The sequence below is a fragment of the Coturnix japonica genome, chromosome 7, assembly GCF_001577835.2.
Source record: "Coturnix japonica isolate 7356 chromosome 7, Coturnix japonica 2.1, whole genome shotgun sequence".
Lineage (NCBI taxonomy): Eukaryota > Metazoa > Chordata > Aves > Galliformes > Phasianidae > Coturnix > Coturnix japonica.
In genome coordinates, this window is record NC_029522.1 from 24814679 (window position 1) to 24836201 (window position 21523).

A 21523-nucleotide genomic window follows, 5' to 3' on the forward strand; every position below is an offset into this window, starting at 1 on the left:
ACACTTCTAAGCTTACGTAAAGACTTCTGATAACCCCCTGAAATTATACTGTCACATCATCATGGAAAAGAATGCCATTAAGCATGTAAGACAAGTATAAATTAGCCTCTACTACAACTTGGCTAGCAGCAAGGGACCTGCTTGTACTTCACTTATCTGTGTTCTCACTGTAAAGCTTTTCAAACCCATCCTGCAGACTGCTATCAAAATGGATTTACGTCTGCCAGAGCATCCTTTCAGCTACATTCCTGGAACGACCTCTAAAATCTAGGTTATACTGAGCTTTAACCTAGAAAATAGGTGCAACGTGTGCTTTATAATGGACTTCCCACTGGCTAACAATAAAAGACCCTAAATCTCCAGTAATCCCTGCAGAATACCACTGGCTTATCTCTCATACAGAACTAGAACTTCATAAAAGCCAACCTTGTGCAGGAGTCGATAAATATTGTTTAGATTAGTGTGATTGTGATGTGAAACAGTATCTTTCCTGCTGTCCTATTCTAACTGCTGAAACAAAATAACACAAGATGAAGAGCCTAAGTGAATTGCCATGCTCTTCATAACTCTGGATAAAAGATAAAGTGTAACTAACACACATGCACCTGGGCCAACACAGGGCCTTCAAGGACTGATGCTTCTGACAGCAATATGCAAGAAGCCACTTGATCCCTGTTCGTCCCTCTCTAGCAGGCTGCTTCCACTGACTGAACCTCCCATCCAGCTCATTACCTACTCTGACAGAAGAACTTCATCTCAGTCACACTGCTGTTTTGTCAAGCATGCTAAGAATGAAGATCAGTCTTTTCCTGCAAACTCCCATGACAAAAGGGCTTTCTAGATTCTGTGTCATTACAGAAACAGCTGTGCATAAAGAAGGCAACTGGTTTTGCTTCAGTAAGGTGTCCTCACAGTGATAGTATTTGTAGCCAACCCAAGCTGTTACTCTCCTCATGTCCTGCACCGCTGCCAGCTATAAACCCAGAAAAAACAATCCTAGTAGAATGAAAGTAAGATAATATGATCTGCTCTGCCTGTATCGTGTCCCTTGAAGTAAAAAGAGGATATCTCATATTTCTTTCAGACAGGAAGGCTGGCAGGCAAAATTTATTTTCCTTTGCAATGGCAATTGCCTGACTTGGCTGAAGCTGTCCTAGTTCTTGTTTGCCTCTAAGGTGGAATCTGAGTAAAGAACAAAATGGACTAGGCAGGCTGCCCTTTTCCTGGTGAACCAAACTGACTCTTGCTAACATCTGAAAACAAACACTTCTCAATGACTCACTGGAGAACTGTGCAAGTGGGAAAAAAACGAAACCAAAAAAGCCAAGGTGTGGCTCCTTCCCTGAGCCGAAATAACCACACTGAGTGAATACCTCAGGTCAGAGTTTGAATTGAGTAAACACAGGACAAGCCCTGCTGGCTGATCACTCCTAACATTACCCTACAATGATTTCTTCCAGGTACCTAAACATACTGCTCTTGGTGAAATAATTCTTTTGTTTTTCCTCCCTCCTTTTTCAAATGAGCTTATTTTCAGACAAGCAACCCACTGCTCTTGATCTCTGAAATACTCCTTTTAATCTCCACCTCTGTGTAATTTAAAAGTGTGAATAACTAATAAGCACCTCATGACATTGTCTAAATAAACACTTAAAACGTCTTATACAACATCAAATTTGTTACATTTCTCTTCAGAAAGCTCTGCAATGTTTCAGAAGAGGTTAATCCAGACAAAAGTATAGCATTTGGGGGTTGCATTTGATGGGTATAAATCTGACTGCAAGCCAGTTTACTCTGGGCTCAAAATATCATCCCATATTTATATACTGGGTTCAGTGTATTATCCCTTAGAACATCAGAATTCTGGCAGAATAAAATACTGGAGTATTGGGACTGCCTTTCCTTCAGGCTGTTGTGTTTTCTGATATATGGGAACTGTTAGCATCATGAGTCAGGTGATTTTCTGGAATGACAAAAGCTTCCACCATTAAGTTTCTAACCAAAAAAATGAAAAAAGAAAAAGGCCATTAACTTAACAATAATCCTCCTGAGATGGTCTGTGAGCAGCAAAGTACTTCCAAATGTTTGTACTAAGTAAGAAAAGAAGTTAATTCCTTAATCATATCCCCTAGTAGATCAGGTATAACATTACAACAGCATTTGTTACTGGTTTAAGATGCATTGCTAAAAATAATCTGCACACCAACTTTTATTCCAGGGACTTCAGTCACTTTAGTAAGGGAGTCACAGTGGCTTTAAACAAGCAAAGCCATCTATTTATAGAGCATATGAATTTGGTTTTGTCTTTTAGCACAAACAGTGAGTAATTTTCATGACATGCACTTCTAAAAAAAGTTCACTGTTTTTTTTTTCAAGAAGGCATCTCTCCAGTCATCAAGTTTTAAAGTTTAATCACAGCATTGTACGTTGGCAGCTTCTAAAATAATTATGATTTTGCTTGTTGATGAAATCAATTTAGATCACATAACTGGCAGCACACGAGCTTAAGCTGGCAAAAGTTCTGAAAAAGCAGGCTGCCAATCAAAAAAACATATTACACAATGATCTGACATCACACCAGTGCCTAATAAAGCTTTGCAGTGACAGTTCCTTTGATTAAATAAAAAGCCTACGATTCATAAATTATGTAGCATTTAATTTGTTGATAGCAGAAAACTCAGCGCACCCATCTCACACGCATACAGCGTTAGCGCAGTTATGCCAAGCGGGATCTGTGCCAACCAGATTGCTGGACACTACATTATTCACGTTTTCAAAAGATAGCACTCAACTTAGTCGGGAAGCATTTCATGAATAAAGATGAGACCTATCTGGAAAGCTCAAATAACTCATCCCTGAAGAAAGTATCAGTTAAGAACAGATGCAACTAATTCAGCACGGCAAAGGAAACGCTTAAAACAACACAGATTTAGAAGAAGATGCTCCAAGTACATCTCTTCTCTTTTGTGTTCCCCTGAGTGCTGTGAAACATTTGCCCAAGCTGTACTCCCTTGACATTTTCCAGGAAGGCAGCGACACAACCAGCAGTTCAAATGCCACATCTAGCTGTTTTTACTGTGGGAAACACAGTCAACGTACACCATCTCATACTTGCCATTTGGGGTCAGCAGCAGCTTTACAATTTACAGCAGCGTGCGACTGAAATCAAAACTGTATCCCATGGCTGCTTTGTTACCTGATAATTTTTCTCAGGATGGAATGAAGCGCCTTGATTTCCTCTGTATGAGTGAAGCTGGGAAGATGGCCTCCGAGTGCTTCACAGAACCTTTCCGCCTCCTCCCAAGTTCTGGTTCGCAGCACTCTTTCACTGTGGAAGAACTTCACAACAACCAACCATCAGAGTAGAGAAATGACAGCATTTTTCCAGCAATAAGTGTTTCTATAGCTTCGCTGTACTGCTCAAATATGGACACCCCATATTGGAACTAATAATCAATATACCCAAAGGGAGAAAGCTTGATTTTAAATCAGACTTCTTAATTAATTTCTCAGTTTGTTTGACAACAGTCAGACTTTGAAGTTTAGCTGACAAAATTTGTTTCAAATGCAGCGTATTCCATATGGCAGAATTTCTCTGTTTTTCTTTACCAGAAAGATTTTAGAAACAACACCCAACTCATTCCAAAACTGCAAGCCAAATTATGTGTTTTAAGTGATGGCGTTCTTCAAAATGCAGGGTGAACTACAAAGCCCAATTTTTAGTGACCATTTGGGTGCTGCAGGAGCAGACATTTCTTTATTTCCTCCTTTGCTACCTATATGTATCAGAATTTAACGTATGGCTCATACACTTCAGCCACTTGATCCTCTTGACTTCAGTCCAAGCCAGTTCCCGTCAGCAGGATCTCCCTGCACAGGCATGTTGCACTTGGTCAACAAGAGATTTGGAGAAACTGCCAGAGCCAGCAGTCACACCCCATCGGCCGAGCAAGGACAGCTATGCTGCACAACACAAGAGCCACCCATTCAGGATCTGTGCTCACAGCTCTGTTATTTAAGCTAGATTTCCCACACCTTGCTACATGAGCTGTGTACTGATCACAGTTCACTGCAGACACAAAATGGTCGCAAGACAATAACAAACAATTAACATTCAATAGGAATAGCACTTTACCTTATAGCAGGCAAGGCCAGATCCATTATGCCACCCAGGGGGACAGGGATCAGATGGCTTTGGGAGCACTTCTGGTTCCTTGGGCAGCCCGATGTATTTTTTACAAACAGGGAATGCTTTTGTTGTTTTACAGTCCTTAGTTTCCCACTTTCCAAGAGATTTCCCACTGGACATGGCCACACATCCTCCTGAGAACTCTAAGATTTAAGCCACCAGATAAACACTTAACACTGTTGTCTAGTTTTCCAAAAATCCAAGGATTTCTGAATGACTATTTTGCTTCATCCTTGGAGTCCCATAACACTGTGCTCCAATGCTTGCTGGATGTAAAACAACAGCATTTTTTACTTATTTTGAACTGCTCTGTTTACCTGGTTGCAAGGAGTTCCAGTTAGTAAATGTCACAGCTTCACTTTTTTCCCCATCCACTTCAGCCCAGGAGTACATTCCAGACTGGCTAATGTCTTGCAAACCAGTCCAGAAGTATTTTTCTTCAACTTTGGTGTGTTTCCTAATCAGACTGTTTATAAATTCTTGCTCAAACCTGAAAATTCACAGATTAATCTGAGTCAGTATCTGAAAGACATCTGAAACTACTGTGTCAATCTGAAAACCAGGCACTGTATTATATTAGTTAGTTGAAATAGTTGCCCAGACAGTCCTGTATTCAACACAGGGTCACAGCAGGCTCTGTGAATTCACACACTTCTAAGAAGGCTTCGCACTGTAGGTTTGCTGTTGTCACATCTTAGAAAACAGTTTATCAGTTCTCTGTGGTAACAATTAGTCTATATATTTTTTTCCTGTTTGAAACCACTTCTTAGCAGATAGAGGTTTCACGACTGTATCTCCAGGATCCTATTATAAAACGCACATGTAAATTGCAGAGATTTGCTTCACCTGTTTGTAACTGTAAGATTGCACTGTGTTCCAAATGAAACTTCCGTCTTCAAAATCTTGTAGCAGTAGCTTCCATGCATCTCCCAACCCTGATTAAAGAAGAAAACACATGCTAACACATAACGGCTTCATTTAGGCATTATCTGCAGAACAGAAATCGCTAACACTGGTTGGTGCCTACAAGCTGGCACACCATATAAAAAAAAAGAATCACAGTGCATCACACACAGGGTCCAGTATTATCAACTCTCAGATTTACAGCCCTAAGAAATAATGTAACCACAGAAATAGAATACGGCACTGTTCTAGCTTGACTCTGCAGTGTCTTCTGACTGCTATGTGTATTTAGAGAGAGGAACACAAGGGAGACAGCCTCGTCCTGTTCAAAACAATGGGAGTTTTGATGCTGCTCCATAAACATCAGGATTCACGCAGAGGAAAGATACAAGGGTGTTATTGGTGTTTCTTTACTTAAAACATCTTTTCTCCTGTAAGCATTTGAACTTACAAAAATTCTCCCTTATTCAAATATTTTCACCTTAATTACACTGAAATCTCAAGGAATACTAAAGTGCTCTTTGCCAATGCACTGCCAACTGAACAGCACAGAAAGCTGTGCCTGGCAGACACTGAAGAGACCAGAGTATGAATACCCCCAGGATGTACAGAAAGATAAGGGGAAAACATATTTTCTGTTTCAGACAAAACAACACAGAGAACAAAATAACTCTGAAGTTACTAATAACGCCATCCCAAGATTGTTTAAGACGGAAAAGACTTCAGGACTTATTTGCACCGTAATATGTTATGCTAAGGAAAATAAAGAACCAACCTTAGTGGAGCCAAAGAAATGCGATGAGTCAAGTAAAACATAGATAAATGAGAAAGATGATGTTTCTGCTTTCTCTGCATACCCTTACACTGCAAATTGCTTAGCCTCAATTTTAGAAAGCGTATTTAAAGCAGAAACTACAAAACAAAGGGCACAAATGATAACATACCTACTAAAACACCCAGATTTTTTTTTCCCAACAAATGAATAAGATACACCTCCTGCACCCAACCTCAACACTTTTGCCCATAAACAGGGTGGTAATGATCCCTTTTCAGTTGAGATGTACCATAGGTTTTATTTTACAAATGTTACAAAAACACTAAGTAGAGAAAAATAAGTAACAATGCAAGCTTCTGAAGGGAAGGTAAAATATGTACAGACTCCCCATTACCTCATCCAATGAGCAATTTTTGTCCGATTTTGTTTCATTTAAAATCTCTCCTTTTTTCTTACACACATATTTCAAGTTTTCTTCACAAGGTTTGACTTTCCACTGCCCCAGCTGTCCAAAGGAAAGGAAAAAGAGCATTTAAAATCCTCCGATCTTTACACAGTGAAGGGGCTCAGTTTTCAGGAGTGGGAAAGCCAGAGTGCCTTTTGTTACTTGCAGTACCAAGCACACTATAAGTGGGATGTCCTGGGTTATACGCACAGGTGAAAGCTTTGAAGGGAAGAAAGAGAGCTGAAATGTGGAGATGGGAGAATACTGGATCATGTCTGAAACAGGAGCAGTTCAGGGTGGTGCCAAGTGCAGAAATTCTGGTTTATCTCCCTTGGATTTCACATACATCAATGTCAACTTGACTATGATGGAGAGAATGAAGGGGAGGGAAAGAGGAGATTAAAAATAAATAAGTAAAGACCATCATATTCTTACCTTGCCTGAATAGGACACACAGTTAGGAGTGGCATTAAAAGGAACATTTGGCTCATTCTGATCCCAGTATGTAAAAACCACATCTGTGAGATCTGACCATTTGAACAAGGTCGGTACATCTTCATTCCTCAGACCCATCCACACTTCTTCTTTAGCATCTGTAATTTAAAACAGGGACAGCACAGAGGTTTCAAAGAAATACTCAAACTGACTTGAAAGGACTGACAGAAACCTCATCTTACTAAATTCATATTCTACTTAAAATACTGTGGCATTTATGCTTTTATTATAATAAGAACTGGAATTTGAGACAAGCCCAGATTATTTTTTAAGCTCAATCAAAATCTATTTTAGAAAGCAGACAAAAACAGAAGACCACAAAGTACAAATCATGTTTATCAGTTCAATGACCCAGCAGCCAACAATCCAATCCAACTCTCTATGATTCTGTCTGAATGAGAAAAGTAAACAGGTATTAGACATTATAAATGAGACAAATAGGATAGCTCACTGGAACAGGTTGCCCAGAGAAGTGGTTGATGCTCCATCTCTGGAGACTTTGAAGGAGAAGCTGGTTCAGGCCCCGGGCAACCTGATGTAATGGTAGGTGTCCCTGTTCACTGCAAGGGAGTTGAGCTAGATGACCTTTAAAGATCCCTTCCAACTCTAAGGATTCTTTGATTAATTAAATAAATACATGAATATAATAGATCTAACTAAAACAAGAACAAATAGAGAGAGACCAGGGCTGAGCAGTGACACTCAGCACCATTCTGGGTACAAGCACGGCATTAACACTTTCATTTAGAGATGGAGATTCTCACAACCGTACACCGGATCACATAAAGAAGTTTGTAATTTAAGGTGCACAGCACTTGGTGCTCGACTTTCCCAACTCACCAATATGAAGCTTCGTAACAATGAGTTCCACATCTGCCAGTGAGTGTATGCTGATGAGGTGACTTTTATTTGCTTTGCACAACTGATCTGCTGTACTCCAAGATGCCTTGTTGTTTATCAGCATGTAGCAAAAACCATTGTAGGGAAGCCAGCCCACATCACAGCGAGTATCCAAGTGTCTCCAAAACTCTAATAGCAAAGAGAAACTGAATTAGAAGCTTTTATTTAACACTGACCAGTGTATTGTGTTGGGATTTTTTTTTTTATGTTTAAAATCTGGCAGTACCTTGAAGGCAGCTACCAGAATACATTCACAGATAAACAACACATCTCCCCCAGCTAACGTTTTAAGACAGGCTCACAATTCAGTTAAGCAAATAAGCTTGACCATGCAGTGTTATGGGGATTAGCAGCGTACTGGGGCCATGAGGTGAGCAAAAGGAGAAAGTAGTTAGTGGGAGCAGAAGTAACAAGATAACTCATACTAAGCTGGTCTTGCTATAAGCAAAAGGCTTAGAAGTAACTGTAAGCAAGATTTCAAAAGCAACTAAAGGCAAAACAAGTTACTTCACTGCAGGACAGCAGCTTCAACACAAAGTTGCTTGTTTTGATCTGGCAGGGGTTTGCACTTTCCTAGGGCATTATTTTATATATAAAAGCACACAGCAGTACCGTGCGAAAGACCAGTTCTTAGTAACTCACAAAGAAACAGATGCTTAGATTCAAGTATTTTTTCTTCTGCAAATTAAGATATTCGAGAATTCAAACTTCTTTTAAGCATGCTGAAAAAGTCATATGCTAAAAGCTTTTCTGTTCCAAAACGTAAAATCGTGGGTGTGTATGTGTGGAGGAGAGAACTTTTAAACTGTTCTGTTTTTCCCATTGTGTCATCACGTGCTCTTACAAGATAAAAGTAACAGATCCAATAAAGATTACACACCGGGCAAGTTACCAGCTCTTGCACTCTTGATTTCCACTCCTGGGATTGGTTTCAAAACATAGTAAGGCCATTTAATGACTTCTATTTGAATTAAACAGTTTGATCCAAGCCCCAGGCAAGTCCCATTTTATGTTCATAAACACCAACAGCGAGAGAAATAGGTTTAAAGCAGCAACTGAAAGGTCTGAGGTACAACTGTCTGTTCCAGACTTTCAGCTGCATATGAGAGAAGACACAAGCTATGGAGGTCTGAAAAAGGCATGGCACAAAGGGTGGGACTGAACTGGGAAATGCTTCGTGTATGAATGAGAAAGCTGCAAAGAATGAAAGCTGTTTGTGATGCATCATCTTGACACTGAAGACAGAGAATCTGATTCTGGTCTGCTAAAAGACCCAAAGCTGCTGTGAAGAGTTTTGGCAGTAATGCCTCAGAAGGCTTGGGGAGGAAAAAAACCAATTGCATAAGTGAGCACTGCTCTCACATTAACATACAAAAACAAACACAAAAGCTGTCCTACCTGTGAGGTTTGAAACCTCCTTGAATGACTTCTTGCAAACATATGGAAGCGGATTCCCACAGTGGTAACTCTGCCACTGACCTGAGGCAGCATTCATTGCCACACAGCTGGTCCCATCCAGAGGGGACAAATCCTGCATATCTATAGACAGAAAGAAAGAAAAATAGAAGAGTACAAGTTATCAAACAGCCAGGCAGTAACTGCTTTTCTTTTTTGCTTTTGCTTTTCAATACAATAATATGCTTTGCATATTAAAGCATCTCATTTGAAGAGCATTTTTGCTTTGAATGAAGGCACCCCTTCTCCACAGGTCCAGAGAAAATTTTTTCAAAGAGAGAAAGTTACAGAATCAAGGTATTGGGACTTCTATGCCAGTGTTCAATCATACCACCAGGAAAAATGTTCTGTTTACAATACAACAAACCCTTGGCTGAGAACTTTCCCAGACTAGAAATATCTCAAGGGAGAATTCTTTCTGCAGCCCTCAGTTTCCTTTGGCAGCTCCTTTACAGATCAACTCCAAACATAGCTCTGCACAGTTTCTCAACATAACCCTTACCTTAACAGACAAGGCCCCAGACTAAAAGTTCCGCAGTCCCCAGCTTCCCTTCTAAGTTCCCTTCCAATGGGACCTTTACTTCTTTTCTATGAAGCCTCACGCAAGCCCAACCTGTGCCCTGTTTCCCTGCATTGAACTTGTTCAGTCTCACGCAGGAAAAGACCTAAATTCCCCATGGGAGAGAACAGAGAAGACAGGGCCAGGGTCTTAACCTTTGTGTTCCTTACTATTACACCTCAAGGACTCTCACATACCAATATCCACATCATACTGAAGAGAAGAGAAGAGAAGAGAAGAGAAGAGAAGAGAAGAGAAGAGAAGAGAAGAGAAGAGAAGAGAAGAGAAGAGAAGAGAAGAAATAAAAGGCTGGTTCCTGTTCTAAATAGTGTCATTACCTGGATGCCAGTTGACAAAATTCAAAGGTTTGTGATCTGACCACTGCCAGCCTCTAGAAACATCCAGCTGATTTAAGCCAATCCAGAAGATCTCAGCGATGTCATCCTTAGCTGGGTATATACACATTTACACTGTTATTATTGTTTCATAAGAAAACAATTTGTATAAAATATTCATCTTCTATTGTTCTCCTCTAAAATAAAAACGTCCTCTGAAAGTGCCTCCAAGTATTTGACAGCTGATCGTAAGCACACTGACAGCCCCTCCAGGCTAACCCTGAACATTGGTGAAGACTTCTCCTGAAATCACTGCAGCATGCTGCTAACACACCAGTGCAATGGATGTGCTTACACCCCAGTAAACGCCACTCTGGCTTATATCTGAGATTCTGGGGATGACACTCGGTATACAAAGCACAGCTGACCAATGAAATCACACAGATAAATTAAAAACAAACAGCACTTGCAAAGTGAATCTCTAATCTCACTTTAGTACACAGATTATACAACAAGGCATTTAATGGTGAACAAGTTTTAACCAAGAATTTTAAGGCAGAAATTAGAATGCTGCCTTCACTGATGTTATTTACCAATATTACCTGATAAAAATATGCAAATAATTACATCTACCTTGTATGTAATTTAGCTCCGATGCATCTTGAATGCTAAGTAAGTCTCCACCTTGCCTTTGACATGAAATATAAGCTTCCTTCCAAGAAAGAGCGGACTGGGTATTGAACTGGTAGCAGTGCTGAGAGCCTGCATCGTGTTCCCAGATATCACGACAGCCATCCACTGTGCAAAGGAAGCAGAATATACTCCTAACTACAGGTATACTGAAACACCATGAATATTTCAAACAAACAAACAAACAAACACTCTATGGATTTTTACACTGAAATCACACATACTGCAGAGTAAATGTGTGCTGGTGTTCTGTCAGTGCTGTTAACCTCTGTTATTACCAGGCTTAACAGCAAGTTGTTGCACTGAGGCAGAACTGTATGTATGTGCAGTCACAGAATGTTCTCAGGATGCCTATTTAAAAACCCAGTATACCTGGCTGTAAGCAGATTCCCCATTTTCCATCACGAGTATAGTCTTCAGACGTGGCGCACCATTTCCCACCAGTGTGTGTCCCATCCTGAATGCAATCATGATGCCAGGTCGTGTTGTACAGAAAGGGGAATTCACAGGGCTTCCCATAGGAGTTCCCATCTCTGGTATAAACCTCTGGAATGTAAAAAAGAAGTAGAGAACTAGTCACAAGTTGTCTATGGGAGCAAAAGACACCAAGTAAAAGTCATTGCTTGTACTGACATAGTTAATTCAAAAGCATGCAAATCACACTAGTGGTCTTAAAACACAATAACGTGTTGTTACAGATAATATACAGCAATACCAGAACTGAAAAAAATGAGAGAAAATATTTTTTTGTACTTTTTCTTCTGTGTGCCGCAAAACACATCAGAAATGTGCTTCCCCCTTTCTGCTAAGGCAGGGACAAACACGCTGCCTTGTTAGAAGCCAGGTCATTTGCACAAAGCAGGAAGAAAGGCTCTCAGAATCTATAAGCAGGGGGAAATTTAACTCAAACAGAAAGCCCCGACCCAAACCCCTGCACGAACTCACCACGGTATGGATACTGGCATATATCACCCGAGGAGTCGCCGCTTCTCCATTGGTCTGACGCATTCATGCTCACTGTTACGTAGGCACTTTTGACGGTCACCTTGTACTGAGATGCACCAACCACAGAGCCATCAGCACACCGCCACCACAGCCGAAGGTCTGAGTTGCAGTCCACCATTCTCAGGCGGGATGGTGATTTGGTGAATATATCGAGTCCCAGGCACTGCTTGGTGCCCAGATGGAAAAGGCGGCTCTGGGACACCCATTTCCACAGAGCTTCACTTGTCTCTTTGCAGTCATCTATCACAAGCCGTGAGTTTTTAACTTGTATGCACTTGTTGAGCGTGTGGTGCCTAATGGTAAACGCATCGCTGCCTGTGTAAGAACAAGTGAATGGTCACGTATGGGTCTGACTCTGTATCGCTTCCAGAGGAGGCTCTTTGAAAAAACCTGGATCACATTCCGAGGTGCACTACCAGCAAATACAACAACAGCTGTCCTTACATTGCACTGTTCCTCGTATAAGCTGCAGCTTCCCAATAAGCAGATTTTCCTGTCCTTAGTAAGTATTCTTTACCTCAGGAACAAAAAATAAACAAATCTCTTCAGAAGTCAAAGGGATACAGTGAGGCTGTTTTCCATGCCTGATTCTGTCGATGAAAGTGACTCTAATTTTAACACGTACCGACTGGATCAATCCCTGTTTCAGCACAGCCCAGAGCACAACGAACATCAACGCGCACTTAGCAAGCAATTCCAACAGCGGCCCGGCAGCCGGAGCTGTGCCGTCCGGGCCCAGCAGTGCTGTCACTCGGGTGTTTAAGGGAGGAATCTGCTGAGTAGCGCTTCGTCCCTCACAACCATTCACCGACAATCGCATTCCTACTGCGTGGTTTTACTTTTTTTATTATTATTATTAATGTGAGTTAATAATAGGCTTGGCTGAACGGCAAGGAAAATACTCAACGCTGTTATTCAGTGAATTTTACCACTAACTTCCCAGTACACCGGGAATTTTCCACCGCAGCAGTGCCAAGCAGCTTGCGGAACCGGGCCGGCCGAGCGCACGGCAGAGCCCCGAGGCCTCCCTGGCCGGAGGTGCACGCTTTAACCGACCCTCCCCACTAATTCTCGGCCCCAGCCAACCAGCTCTGCCTTTGCGGGCCCTTTCTACCCTGCGCTTCCCCAACGCTCCCCTCCCTTTCGCTTTTCATTCTCCGCTCCGCTCCTACCGCTCCCCACGCCCCACCTCTGATTTTCCTTCTCTTCGCTCTTCTTTCACTTCTTCCCATCTAACTTTCATTCTTACATGCAGAAAAAAGCCACTTCGCTTTAAAATATCCCCACAGAACCTTCAGTTCCCACACCAGACCTCCCAGCACAGCAGCTCGCTCCGACGCGGACCGTCCCGAGCCGCGGTGCCCCCGCTCAGCACCAGCCGTCTGCTGCGGGTCAGCGCTCCGACCCGCTTTCGGGACGGCTCTGTAACCTTTCCTCCCTCCTGTACGTGCAAAACTCAGAGCTAAAAACACACTGACGATCTGCCACGACGTTCCTAGACGGCGCAGGGCAGCGATCCGCCGTCCCTCATTGCATTTCCCCTCTCCCAGCCGTCCAAACTTCTGCTCCTGCCCAGCACCGCGGCTCCCCCTCTCCCGGTGGGTTCCCTCCTTACCCGAGTCGTCCCGGCGTGCTGCGCAGCAGGCGAACAACCAGGCGAAGCAACAAGCGGCCGCGCAGCGTCCCGCAGCCCGTCCCATGGTCCCGCAGTGGGACGCGCACAGCGGGATTGTTAGAAGGGGAGAGTCGCCCCGCCGCCGGCTGCCCAACGATTGGACCGCCCCGTTAAGCGTCACTTGTTGTCAGCAGAACTGCAGATCAGAGTTTGGGGCGGGACGGAGCGGGGCTGACGCTGCGGGAACTGGGCAGAGGGTAGGGGAAGAGGAGTGGGGAGATGAGAGGGAAAATAAAGAGAAGATGGGAAAAACGAAGGGAATGAGGAGAAGAAAAAGAGGGAAGGTGAAAGGAAAAGAGGAGTGAGGAGAAAAGCTTTGCAAAATGGAGGGGAAAAAAAACAACGAAAAAGAAAAAGCTGACAGTTATCCCTATAGAATCCAAGAAAAGTAACAAAAAAAAAAAAAAAAAAAAAAAAAAAAAAAAAAGAAAAAAAAGAAAGAAAAAAAAGAAACTAAAAAGGAAATTAAGTGGAAATTCCAAGAGGACAAAGAGTGAAAAAGTGATGAACATGATCTAACTGGTGTACAGCAACAAGAGTTAAAAGTTTTTAAAAAGCAATAGAAGAAAAGGCAACACCAATAACAGCAGATGTCAAAGTAAAAAAATGGGAAGTGGGTTACATCACAAATTGCATATAGAACCCCTCAGCCCTCCCAGCAGCATGGCCATGGGCTGCGTTGTGGTGTGAGGGCTCTGCTGACAGCACCCACCGTGCCCACACCATCCCCATGGCATGTGCCAACACCCGCTGTGCCCACACGCCATGCCCATAGGGTGTGCCAAAAGGCCTTGCCCACAAACACTGCCTATACGTGATCCCCATAGGTCACAGTGGCTGCTGTGCTTTCTAAGAGTTGGCATTTTCAAGTCACTGGAAAGTAAAATTGCAGCAGGCTGATCTGGTTGTGCCAAGGAAGGGGGAGGAGGTGGGGATGGGAGCAGCTGAAGTAGCTGCTGCTGAGAAAGTGATGATGCTGAGGACAGGAAGTTGCAGAAACCAAAAATAAAAGCACAAAGAGACGGGCAACCAGTTGGCTCAAAGGAGGCAAAGAGAAAGGAGAGCTGACAGAAAGTATGTGAAATAAAATTGTGCCCGGCTGTAGCCTGTGATTCAGTGATTCATTGCTGACCTGGAAAGGCTACAACCCCAGCTGTGCAAGAAAGCGTTTGCAAAGTTGCAAGGAAAAAGCATTTTGGCTATGAAACATCTATTTTGATTAGGCTGAGAGGAGAAGTCGTTCAGGGAGAGAAACATTAGATTTTCACTGAGTTGGGCAGGGCAGCACGCAGCCTGCTTTATGTGTTTCAGATGTGCCCATCACGCAGGAATCTGGCCACCCGGGGAAGGCAGGAGTGAGGGTGTTGGGAACTGGGCTGAAAGAGGTGAACAAAACCAGGCATCTGTAAGTAAGTGAGTGCTCCATGCTGCTGGGAGCTGCAGAGCCAGACCTGGCTGCAGAGGCAGGGGCTATACTAGAAGTTGGTTTCAAGTAGAAAGAGGTTCCACAGCTGCAACAAAAGTGAGGCTCTCCTATGCAAAAGTGGTAGAGCAGAGCACTCATGTCTCCACACAGAGAGTAGGAGGCAGAAATTCCCCGCTGATAGAAAAGCAAGCTACTGAAAGTAAAACACGTTGGTGAGGTGGTGTGCCACTTCTTAAATAAAACATCACAATAAGAAGCACTGGGTGTGATCCCTGCATCCTCATGAACCCTCCCACCTGTATGCTATTTTGGATGTAATAACCAGCCACCCCAGTTTTATCACAGAGAGGAGTTTAGCTTCAAAACTAACAGAGTACAGCACATACTTACTGAACACGTAGCAGAAATGCATAGTTCCCTTCTTCCCCAGCCAAGCAACAGGCAGGAGAGGATATGCAGACTCAGATCCATACAAGTGCTTTACTGAACCAGCACAATTCAAGAAGGCTCTATTTTGATGACAGAAGTTTAAAAACTTAACTTAAAAAGTTACTGAAAACCATACACTGTATATTTAGTAGCTTTGCTATTTTTTTATATCAAGGACATACAAAAAACAAACAAACCCACATACTCTGTTTGGTTGTTTCTTTTTACTCTTCTACTAAGATTAAAGAAAAATTGCAGGACAATGTTCTGTGGAAACGATCAGCTAAAAGCTCATGGTTGTGAACCTGCTGGTGAACTTGTACTCTGTGCAGTTTGCCTAATCAGGTTCTATACATTCCGATGCCACTACAGCAAAGGACTGACAGTGCCCTGCTCCTGCACAACTCTTGCTAAGGAAGCCAGCTTTCAAAGGCATTAATTCAACAAGCCTTCTCTCTGCTGAACTCGCTGGCCCTCCCACCTAAATAATGTGCCTCTCCCTTACAGAAGAGATGTGTCTCCTGCTTTAATTACACCAGATTTTGCAAAGGAGAATGAGAAAGTAATTCCTCAGCGTAGATGGTTGTACCTGGGATGATTACTCTGCAAATGAAAATAAAACCAGTGAAGCAAACAAGGCCAATAAACCAACCAACAAACCAGTATAGAGGAGGAAATAGCACAGGAGATAACATCTGTGCATTTGTGTCATATGATAACCTTCAGAAGTCTTGTACAGTGTTCTGTACAAAGCTTATCAAAATTAAAGCAGTGTAAAGGACTATTTCTAAAAGGATAATGCTGGCATTATCAATGAGGTTTCTGCATTTGATGTGGACTGCTATGTGAATGTTACTCACAGCATAACAGGCAAAGTTTCTGTATTGCAAACCACAGATGCTTTCACATCCCCATCCATATCTACAGCTCACTGCAGAGCAGTACACACAGCAGAGCAGACTTCAAGCATGCCTAGAGAGAAACAAATAGAGAACTTCAGGTTCTGAGAGACTCTACAGCAGAGCTGACATAAACGCACAGCATCCTTTCCTTCTGCTTCCAAGCAGATGACTTTGCCTTTCCAGTCAAAAAGCCTTTGGAGGTGCCAACATCATGACTAAGAGCCTTTTATTTCTAGTAGTCTTTCTTGTTCATCAACAGACATCTTCTTTGCTTTTATACCCATATGTTTATAGCACCCATATGTTTATAACAATAGTATTAACTGCAGAAAGTGTCAGCACCTGTCTATACATAAATCTCCACCTCATCTCACTTCTGCTCACACACTAAATTGGTACTTTGCCTGAGCAGCCTTCCTCCCTCTTTTACAATCAACACTTTGTAATCTGGTTTTTCTGGCTGGGTTGAGAGCACCCACATGGCAGTGAGCACAAAGTGAATGCTGGAAAAGGGTTTGCTACCTCCAGCATCTCCGAAGAGTGGGAAGAGGCTTTGGAGATGGTAATTTCTTGCCTCCCCTCAGAAGTGACTTTGAAACTGGGACATCTAAACAAGGAACAAGAGTTGTTTATTACTTTTCTACCTTGCAACATCAGTGCCTGCAACATCCAGGCCTTCGCAGGAAACGTAACAAAGCAAAACAGATGAAGGCTTGAGAGATTTGCTGGAGGAGAAAATATTTTGTTCCTACCTAGATTCTGCTTATAAGTTCAGTATTAACACGTCTCTGGTTTTAGTAGAGAGCCTGCTAGCCCTTGAAGATACCAGCCCTGGGCACGTGTAAAGGTACTTTAACGAAACAGAAACTCAGAGAACTGCAACTAATACTCTAAGTATGGCCAAAAGACAAATGATTCTTTTTTGACACACAAAAACAGTTCAGCTTAGTTAATTTCGTAGGTGTTGGTGGAAAAATAAACAACAAAACTGAAAGGAGAGCTAACAGGCATCCATCCAGCTGCTGATCTGGGTGCAGAGAGATCAGAGAAAATCTTTAAGCAACACTCTGGTTATTTTTTTTGTTTTGTTGCATTAACTCCACCTGGATGGTCTTTTCTTTGTGGACACTTACCCTGTTTGCTGGTTTGCTATTTTATCTGGCTTTTGCAGGCTTAATTATTTTAAAATATTAATGAATATTTAGCTGTTAGCAAAATGGGAGCAGAAAGAAAAACAGTTTTTCTCTACTGTTTCTTTAGATTTCTTGTTGCAGCAGTCTACCCTTCTAGCATATTATGAAATGGTCACTGTTACAATCAGGTTATGACAAAACCACACAATCTGAACTTTTATATATTCTTTGCCTTTCATTAACAATCTACACGAACCTCTAGGATGAGTTCCAAGGTTTTGAGTTCTTAGTTGGGTTTGAAGGGTCTGTTATTGTTAGGAATCCTTACTCTCCTAAAGTTTCAGCGTTTAAAGAAAAATATACTTGATATTACTACAGCATTTTAGAGTGCTTTCTCCCAGCACACAGAAACACAGTAGGTAATTTCCAGGATTCATAAAAAGGAATTACAAACCTTTATTGTAATACGAGCCTTCTTTCAAAAGTGACTGCCAAGTTCTGTCCTGCTGCATATTCAGACTCAGATTAGGCTTCCTGAAATACTAGAAACAGGATTGAGAAACAGGACAAAGAAAGGATGTGGACACATCCACTCCTCTGCACCTTCCTCTCTTTATGGTGGGGAATGTCTTCTGCATGCATTGGTTTGGCTCTGACATTCTATGTGCACTTGGAACAACAACAAAACAATAGAAGCAGTGCTTTAACATTCTGAGAACTGCTAAAAACCCTAAAGTGAGTGTTGAATGATACATTTTTTGCAGCACTTTAAGTAAAGGTTTGTGACACCGCACTGTAGGTTGTTAATGGAAGCTCAGCATAGTAGTTCCACTGACAGTTAATACGTTCGCTATCTCCTCAAAACCTATTTTCTGTTGTAATGTAAGATCATTTTTCATAATATGTTTGTGGGATCTGGCTACTCAATATTTTGCAAGACAATAAACTTAATGCAAAGAAACAAAACAAAACACCTCAGTTTGGAGGGATGATTTAAAAGTTCATCAGTTTTGATTTGGGCAGTGTTCTTAAGGAAATAAAAACTCATTTGGGTAGAAGGGTTTTTGAAATTAAATGAAAGACTGATGGGGTTCTTTTTGTCCTTAACCATGCAAAGCACATCAGTTCTCTAAAAGAGGAAGGGACTCGACTACCTAAAAGGAGAAGGAAGTTGTGGTTTATCTTCTCTCACGCCCTTCTGGAGGCAAATTCACCTTGTTGGAGGACAACACGGATGGGACTTTCTCAGCAGAGCTATCCCCACTTCCCTGTGCATGTGACTAGCAAGGAGCAAATTTCCAAAGTGCCACGGAGAGGATGGTAAAAAGAGAAACATTTCAGACTGATGAGGAGCACATCTGGGATTAAAAGAGCTTGTGTGGAAAGGATGGACTTACTGGGGGTTACATGTCTGGCACTTGAAGTCATGAAGAATATGACTGACCTATAATTGAAAAGCAGCCTGCGTTGAGAATCAGCAATTTGCCATGAGCAAGGGCATAGAAATTCTGCTTTTGTTGAGTGCAGAAGAGACTAGAGAGCACAAATAGTGAGCAGGAAATGGACAGAGTGCCTTGTAAATAGCAATGAGGAAAGAAATAACACCAATGACAACAAAAATGTTGAAACTACAGGGAAAAAATTGAGGGAAATTTTAGAGGAAGACAGTGGCATACTAGGCACATTGGACATCACAGTACCAAAACATAAAATAAATGGAAAACATCAGAGTCACTTTGGCTCGTATAAAGTAGGGACTTTGCTGGTGATCGCTGAAATCAAAGCAACGTAGCAATAGCCCACCAGGTGACACGGGCTCTGCATGGACTGAAATGCTATCTTTAAGTGTACATAGTGCTGAATCTGCAGAAATTGTACTTTGGATAACAACCTTCACTCCACCAATATAATTTCACAGAGCAGTTGGACAAGGAAGTCATGGAAGAGTCTTTCATTTGGTCCTCATTAGTGTGCAAGATCTTATGCTAGATCTTCTGCTTACGGTTGGGGTTGCTGTTCTGGTGCATACATTCAGAATTCCCCAGGTTTAAGAAAGTCCAAGCATTACAGCAGCTACACCCAGCTTCAAAAAGAACAGAGACACAGACATGACAAAACTTGTGAAAAGGAAACAGAAAGGAGCAGCTCGAAATGTTATGGATATGCAGCACAGCTGCTAACGTCCTGAGAAGCACTAAAAGAAAGCAGACACAGGATAGCGTGACCACAAGACAGTCCATCAGAAACAAGAAACTGAATTCATCTCCAACTGAAAAACCACAGGCCAGAGTCACTGATACATTAAAAGGAAAACACAGTGACAGAGCAAGAAAAAGTGGGAACAGCAGCTAGCATGAGAAATCAGAACTAATATTTAAATCATTTTCAGATATATCAAGACCAAGACCACCGGAGTCTGATGGACCAAAGACATCTGCAGAGTAAAAGAGAAGAGAGGCCAAAATATTTGTTGAGAAAACCACATGTTTATGCATGCACACACTGCAATAAGCAGGTGATTCCTGTAGTTGAACACTTCTTTCTGAGGGAGTCAGAAGAGCCTTTGCCTGAAGCCGAGCTGATTGGGAACAGCTGTGACCTAAAACATGTGGAGTAAAAATCCCCAGGAGCTACGCTACACACCTGAGCTGAGCTTCCTATGGGAGTGCAACTAATAGCAGCACATAAACTTTCTCTGAGCATGGGGAGCAGTAGCATGACACCAATTTCTAAAATTATACTGGGGGCAAAAAGGAGTGAGACAAGGTGGGTGATGCTGAAAGCCATCAGGCCTTTGAACCAGACAAAGCTGCAGAAAGAGCAATAAGGGCCAGAGTTGGTGCACAGCTGGATAAATAGGACCTGTTTGGGCAGCGTCAACACAATCTCTAAACTTAGTATTTACCTTCCTCTTGAGAGCTTTTTGACAAGGTCAGCAAGCATGTGGACAAAAGTAATCTGGTTGATATGGTCCACCAGTGATTTCTTGAACAGGATGACAGCTACTGGGAGAACAGATCATCAGGCATTCCCAAAAGGAACTTGTTTGCTTCTTTCTGTTGATCTGAGGGGGGTTCTGCTGTAAAGAAATTATTTGTACCTTAGCTTTATCATTACTGAGAGTGAGATTGAAATATCTTTTATTATTACCCACAGCTTACATGAGGCTGCAACTTGAACAAGAACTACCTGTCTGTGACTCAGCACTCACAACAAGATAAAGTTTGTGGGTGGACAGTGCATACAAATGAGTTTAGAGAACTTCTACTTGTGCTCAACACTATGGGTAAACCAGGGAGAGACTATGAGAGCGTTGCTATCAGCTTTTCATCACTACACAGTAGTTCAGGTGAGCTGGTTTCATGTACCTGATGCAGAACATGAGAGAGAACATGCTGAAGATAGTACACAAGAGCATAGTCCCTTATGACACAGATCTGCAGTGCTCTGCCCATGTACTAACCACTAACGAGCTTCTAGACTCTTGGCTTTACAGCAGATGTTAAGCTATGAAGTCTAATTATACAACATTTGTTAACTCCAGATCTCTGGAGATTATCTAGTGCAACCACTTGCTTAGAGAGAAGGGTCGGTTACAGCAGGGTGCCCACAGCTGTGTTCAATCACATTTACAGTAACTCCAAGGACAGAGACTCCACAGCCTCCCTGGGCAGCCTCTTCCAGTGTCTGACCACCATCAAAGTAAGAAATCTTTTTAGTTTTAAAAAGAACTTCACTTAATCAGGACAGGCTAACATACATCTTGTACCCTCGTTGGAGACCACTGAGAAGAGTTTAGCTGCCTCTTCCCTCACTCACCCCAACTTTAGGTATTTAGATGAATTAATAGGATCTCCCTGAGCCTTCTCTCCTCTAGGATGAACAGTTCCAGCTGTTCATATGACAAATGTTCCAGTCCCTTAACCATCTTTATAGTTTTTGTTAGACTTGCTCCACTGAATCCCTATCTTCCTTGTACTGTGGAGTCCAGAGCAGAATCCAGAACTCCCGATGCATCTTTCCAATGCTGAGTGGGAGGGAGGGGGGAAGATCACCCTCCTTACTACCTGACAACACTGCATTGAAGCAGTCCAAAATGCTGCTGGGCCACACTGATAGTTCATGTTCAAGCCAGTGTTCTCCAGGACTCACAGGTTCTTTTCTGTAGTGTTACTTTCCAACTATTTAGTCCTCAGCTTAGGCAGAA

At 42.2% G+C, this 21523-nt stretch overlaps 1 protein-coding gene across 1 annotated transcript in view; it reads right to left on the reverse strand.

The window, feature by feature from the left end:
- LY75 (lymphocyte antigen 75) overlaps positions 1 to 13659 on the reverse strand; it is a 40799-nt gene extending 27140 nt beyond the window's left edge. Inside the window, exons 1-13 of the mRNA XM_015868912.2 lie at positions 13367 to 13659; positions 11692 to 12066; positions 11119 to 11292; positions 10690 to 10854; positions 10060 to 10170; positions 9106 to 9246; positions 7648 to 7836; positions 6748 to 6905; positions 6262 to 6372; positions 5036 to 5124; positions 4507 to 4679; positions 4136 to 4332; positions 3197 to 3339 (exon numbers count right to left, since the gene is read on the reverse strand). Of these exons, the coding sequence (XP_015724398.1) occupies positions 3197 to 3339; positions 4136 to 4332; positions 4507 to 4679; positions 5036 to 5124; positions 6262 to 6372; positions 6748 to 6905; positions 7648 to 7836; positions 9106 to 9246; positions 10060 to 10170; positions 10690 to 10854; positions 11119 to 11292; positions 11692 to 12066; positions 13367 to 13451 (2111 nt within the window). The 5' untranslated portion in view covers positions 13452 to 13659. The remainder of the gene's footprint in view (positions 1 to 3196; positions 3340 to 4135; positions 4333 to 4506; positions 4680 to 5035; positions 5125 to 6261; positions 6373 to 6747; positions 6906 to 7647; positions 7837 to 9105; positions 9247 to 10059; positions 10171 to 10689; positions 10855 to 11118; positions 11293 to 11691; positions 12067 to 13366) is intronic.
- Between the last annotated feature and the right edge of the window lie 7864 nt (positions 13660 to 21523).